This window comes from Cynocephalus volans, chromosome 8, assembly GCF_027409185.1.
Source record: "Cynocephalus volans isolate mCynVol1 chromosome 8, mCynVol1.pri, whole genome shotgun sequence".
Classification (NCBI taxonomy): Eukaryota; Metazoa; Chordata; class Mammalia; order Dermoptera; family Cynocephalidae; genus Cynocephalus; species Cynocephalus volans.
The window spans coordinates 134,967,516-134,973,515 of record NC_084467.1 but is presented as its reverse complement, the minus strand read 5'-3'; the positions used below and the strand labels follow the sequence as shown (position 1 = coordinate 134,973,515).

Genomic DNA, 6,000 nt, shown 5'->3' with positions numbered 1-6,000 from the left:
AGGATCCGAACCTGTGGACTCGGCGCTCCCAGCGCCACACTCTCCCGAGTGAGCCACGGGGTTGGCCCCATAATTCTTTACTTTTAAGGAAGCTACAAGGAATGGAGTTAACTACTAAATACCGAAAAGCACCAAAGTGCTGGCCTGTTGGCTCAGTCGGTTAGAGTATGGTGCCAATAACACTGAGGTCTGGGGTTCGATACCTGTATCAGCCAACAAAAACAAAAGCACCTAAGAATGATCGTATGGAAAATTTTGGTATAGTTACAACCTGGTATGGGCCTTTTAGACTGGTGAGGAAATGTAAAGGTCTTATGCATCAGATATTGTGAAAGTTTAAGTGGATGCAAAATGTAATCTTCTGTTCCTAACAGAACGGGTAGGAAATTGGAACAGAAAACACTGGAAATATCCTAAAAGAGGGGGAAAAAAAAGAGGAAGAGGAAAAGATGACAAAATAATATTTATTGAAATTTTTATTCATTTTCTTTTCAGGATTGAAATCCATAGAACACATTAGAGATTTAGGTGAATATCTGTCTTGTCTTACCAAGTACAACCTCTATTTATGCAACAGCTCTGAGAAGAAATCCTTGGCAGATCCAAACAGAGGGAAGTGGTTCCTACACTTCCCATTTAAGCAATAAATTAGCTTTCCAGCAAATTATTGTTTCCCCCAAAATTTTGTGTTTGTGAGGAATACCTTAGTTCCTAAAAATCTATGGCAGTACAGTACCCAGCCCCTACTTTTTTGACCATCCAGACTTGAGGAACCAAAGGGAGAAAAAATAGCCTTCCCCATACAAAAGTTTCACAAAGTCAGGTCTACCTGGCTCACCAGCGTGCCTAGCCAGTGCTGCCACACCAGGGTTGCTCAGTAGGTGTCTGCTGAATGACGGTCTTTATGCCACTTAGGGTCCACACTCAGAGACTGAGAAGAGAACCTTTCACTAGCTTCAAGTCCTTCAGCAATGTAAGTCAGTGTTTCCCTGTGTCAAAATAAATATGTTTTTCTTGCTAGAATACATATATAACTTATATACATACATATACCTTTACTCACGTTTCCTGAAGCTCAAGCTGACAAGATGACTCATACAAGATAGCTCACTGACATAACGCTGTTTTACCAAAATCAGTTACTGGTCAAAGAAGAATACAGGGATGATTGAGAGTGGAGGTAGAAAGAATATGGTGGACAGGAAGGGGAGGCCAAAGCATTTTTTTAAAGAAAAGAAAAGATGTATTTCTTTGGAAGACAATGCTGTCTTCAGATGACATTGAAAAACTGTCATCTATAGGATTCATCTTTCCCAAAATAATATGCAATGGATGTACCTGGATTCTTCTATTTCCTTCTTAAATTTCATTTGACATATTAACCCTGAGTGCAAATAGGGAGAAATGTCTTATAAATACATTATTGAATACTCTGAACAAATGAGATCTTATTAAATTGTTTTATACAGAAAATAATTTACACTCCTTCCCAAACCCACAATGCAGTCACATATTAAAGAACAGTTTTAGAATGAAACCTCTATCCCCGAATTTCCCCGTTTGAACTTTGGAATAAACATTTTTAAGAAGTGGGAGGAGGGCAAGAAATGGCAATCAGTTCTGATTTTCCTAGTTTTATAATATTAAAATGTATTCACATCTACCTTTAAATGTTTGGTAGGCACACCTAACAGAGCTGACCAAAACCATCCAATGATTGGATTGTAAGACCTAGATTCTAATAAATAAACCATAAAAAGGAAAGTGTTACAAAACTTCTTAAAAAGAGATTTACGGGGCCGGCCCGTGGCTCACTCGGGAGAGTGCGGTGCTGATAACACCAAGGCCCCGGGTTCGGATCCCATATACGGATGGCCGGTTCGCTCACTGGGTGAGCGTGGTGCTGACAACACCAAGTCAAGGGTTAAGATCCCCTTACCGGTCATCTTTTAAAAAAAAAAAAAAAAAAAAAAAAGATTTACCACTTTTTCAAACAGAATTTAGTGTTTGTGAATTTTAGGGCTATAAGTTTATGGTTGGTTTTCTCCAAGATTTGCCTAAACATACTTTTCCAGCTTAATCCAATCCTGATTAGAACATAAATTTATATTCTCAGTGTCACTACTCTATTAGCTTAATTCTAACTTGAACCATTATATCTTTTAAGGTCATGAATTTGAAAATAGTAGGGAAAAGAATAAATGACACATTTTCTGCAAATGCTTTAAAGACAGGATGAGACATTTTCCAAAGCAGCCTTCTCTCCCGCTTTTTCCTTATCAGAATCTTTTGCCTCCAATGTTATGAAGTTCCCAGTTACAGAGAACTGTTATTATTCATTTCAGTGTGGCGTACTAAAGGCATCATGTGTTGAAAGAACATTAATCCATAATTTAGTTCAACTAACATTAATGAAGGAGAGTACAGCTGACTTCCTTCCTGCTGTCTCTGCCAGCTGGCTCCCAGAAGCTTTGGGGTAAGCACTATCCAAGGTATTCTCAAGCTGAATTGTGAATTTTCCTGGACACACACAGCAAGCAGCCTTAAAATTGGAATCAATGCCTCCTTTTGTTAACCTATTTCAGTGTTTTGTGCTAATAATAGCTGTATCTTAAATTCAATACCTTTTTTTTCTTAACTCAACCCATTCAAATGTCCATCTTAAAATGTATATAAAAAGTACAAAATTTTCCTAATTTCATGCTATTTTAAAGTATTGCAGGTTACTCATTTTTTCAATGTGAGAAAATTGGGACATAAATTCTAATTTTTGAAAGGGTGGTTGCCTAAACTGGTCTCCAGTGGTTGGCATTAAATCTGTTCAACCACAGAGTTTAAATATTAGTCTCTGCTTGACAGAAATACAAAACCAGAACAGCACCTAGAAACGATGCAGGAGAGAAACACCCAGCTCTGAGGACACAGGTGAGCGGGCACACGAGCCTGTCTTTCTCTGGCCCTGTATTCTACTACAGCTGCTTACATGTCAAAATCACTGTGCCAGAACACAAAACAAAACCTGTGCTTTAGTAACCTGAAATTTAACAGCGCTCAGAGGAGATGGAAGAATACTACTACATCATGGGTTCACAACTCCAAATGAGACTAAAAGATGAAATTAGGATTTGACATAAATCAAAATTTTAAGGCTCTTCCTGGTAACCACCTTAATTTCAAGGCTCAGAAGGCTTAAAATCTTTGTTTCCAGTCTTCTGCATGGCCCAGACCACAAGGTAAGTCCATCCACTAGCACAGTGTACACTATCATCTGTAGGAGTGAGCTGCCTTTGCTCACAAGAAAGGCACAAACAGGGTAGCCAATCTCTTGGGAACAGCAGCTTCAATGACCAAATGCCCTAAAGGCAGAAGTGGAAATTCATTTCGGAAAATAAATGAGAATGGCAGAGATCACAGGCAACCTGACTCTTATTCAAGGTATTGTTTCAGTTTGTCTTGTTAATTTGGAAAGGATTTGCCAGCTTTAGGCAAAAGGGAAAAAAATTAGTCTCCACAAGAGAATCATGCTTAGGTTGTAACAGTATTTTCTCTAGAGACAATTTTTTGGTTACTTTGAACACAACTATGAGAATGCAGATTTTACTGAGGGACAAAGCCATGTTTGCTTTTTGCACACCCTAAGAACCTAAATACAGGGTAACCTGTTTTTCACTAATTCAATCATCTCCCTAATTCTGGTTCTACCGAGTAGGTCTTTCTTCTTCCTTCCCCGACGGGAAGGAGAATACTGCTCAACTGCTTAAAAGCCCAACCATCTTCCTGCTTCTGCTCTTTCCTCCAATTCTATCTTAAAAACACATCCCCTCCAACAGAGCATGCTATTTTGGCTTGACAGAATGCAAAGTTTTATTTGCTGCCACTCTGTAGGAGGCAGTAAGCTTTCCAATTTGACTAGTTCTGGTAAAAAAGACACAAGAGACTGCAAAGTGTTTCCATAAAACCCACAGGTGTGGAGAAAGGACTGGAAGGTTCAACTCAAAACGCACAATCCAGAACCAGTCCCAGCATTTACCTATTCAAATGCCACACCTGTTTGTCCTTTGGCATGGGAAGTAAGACTGACCAACTATGACGCCCATTTTAGAATGGGCAACTGCCGAGGAAGTCAGAATGTGATTCAGCAGTAGCACCTCTGTGCTCTGAAACTTCAGGTCTTTGCTTTAGCTTCTACTACAGAAACACCAAAGACATCCAAGGCCACCCTGTCCCCTATCATCAGAACTTGCTGCTGGCCATTTCTAATCCATCTCAAACCATTTGGAATTGATTGTGCTGTTTCTCTACCTTTGTAAAAAGAAGTTTCACTTATTTTTGTATTGAGAATTACAAGTGGGAGAGAGGCATCCTGTCTTCCACCAGTACAGTGTCCATCCCAAACTGGTCAGTGCACTGCTTCACGGTGGCCAGGACACTCAGGAGCCGCTGGTCCACAGCATCCATATGAGGATCAGAGAGCACTGGGGAGATGGGGTCATGGGCCATGGCAGATTTTAAGGCAGACTTTAGCACGCCATTCTTTAGGCAATTCAGTCTGTTCCAGGTAGAAACTCGAATGCTGGAAGAGACAAAAGTAAAAACAATAATTATGTAAAATATTTTAATTTAAAAAATTATTTGTTTTAAAATTATGAGTAAGCCATTACCATGTTTTGATGTTTTCTGGGTAATCACAAACATATATGAAGATTTACACACATGCATTACTGTGCTATTTATAACAGGAAAAATGTGAAACAATCTAAATGTCCAACAATTGGGAAATAATTAAATTATGGCTTATCTATTCAAGGGAATACCATACAGCCATTAAAAATACTTTTGAAAATTTAGTGGCATGGGAAAATGCCCATGATATAATGTTGGGTGGGGGAAAAAAGTTAGAGGAAAAAAACTGTTTTACTCCAAATCTGTGGGGAAATAAAATGTGTGTTTGTGCAGAATGAAGTACACCACAATGTTTTTTTTTTTTTTCTTTTTAAAAGATGACTGGTAAGGGGATCTTAACCCCTGACTTGGTGTTGTCAGCACCACGCTCTCCCAAGTGAGCTAACCAGCCATCCCTACATAGGGATCCAAACCTGTGGCCTTGGTGTTATCAACACCACACCGTCCCAAGTGAGCCACGGGCCGGCCCATACACCACAATGTTAAAAGGATTTATCCTCAAATGTTAACGGGTAATTTTAATTTTCTTCTTCATATGCTTCTGAATTTAAAAAAAAAATTCTACCATTAATATAAATAGGAAAAAATTTATTTTAAGGATACACATTTTTCTTCATTATGTCACCAACTGCTAAGGTTTGAATGTTTGTCCCCTCCAAAACTCGTATTAAAATTTAACTGCCATTGTAACATTATTAAGAGGTGGAATCTTTAAGAGGTAATTAGGCCATGAGGACTCTGCCCTCATGAGTGGAGCTAATGCTGTTATGAAAAGGCAAGTTTGGCCCTTTTCTTGCCCTCTCTCTCTTTGCCCTTCTGCCATGTGATGACATAGCAAGAAGGGCCTCACCGGATGCTGGCACCTTGATACTGGACTTCCCAGCCTCCAGAACCATCAGCCAATACATTTCTGTCCCTGATAAATGACCCAGTCTGTGGTATTCTGTTACGGCAGCACAAAACAAACAAAGACATCAACTAAAGAGGATCATTTATCTCAAAAGAAAAGTTCATACCTCTCTGTGGGTATAAGGGAAATGACTAAGTATGCAGAAATGTCTGACTCTGCAAGAGGAAGTCTGTTCTGCAACTATTTTAAGAGTAAAGGAGATCAATCTTTGCGTAAAGCATGGAAGGGACAGACAAACAGACACTATAGTTTTTTAATTCCGAAATATACTCATACTATAAATGACCTGAGCCTCAGTTTCCCCTGTGTGACTAAGTTATCACTTTATTGTCTCTGACCTTCAAATTCACTCTTCAATATATGCTCTTCTTACAATGGACAGAATTCCTTTAAGTATCTGTCCTTTT

At 39.0% G+C, this 6,000-nt stretch overlaps 1 protein-coding gene across 2 annotated transcripts in view; it reads right to left on the bottom strand.

The window, feature by feature from the left end:
- Window positions 1–461: 461 nt before the first annotated feature.
- FAM20B (FAM20B glycosaminoglycan xylosylkinase) overlaps window positions 462–6,000 on the bottom strand; it is a 48,818-nt gene continuing 43,279 nt past the window's right edge. Inside the window, exon 8 of one of the 2 annotated variants that reach the window (XM_063106173.1) lies at window positions 462–4,573. In XM_063106173.1, the coding sequence (XP_062962243.1) occupies window positions 4,342–4,573 (232 nt within the window). In that variant the 3' untranslated portion in view covers window positions 462–4,341. The remainder of the gene's footprint in view (window positions 4,574–6,000) is intronic. The other variant, XR_010024246.1, reaches the window with a different exon arrangement.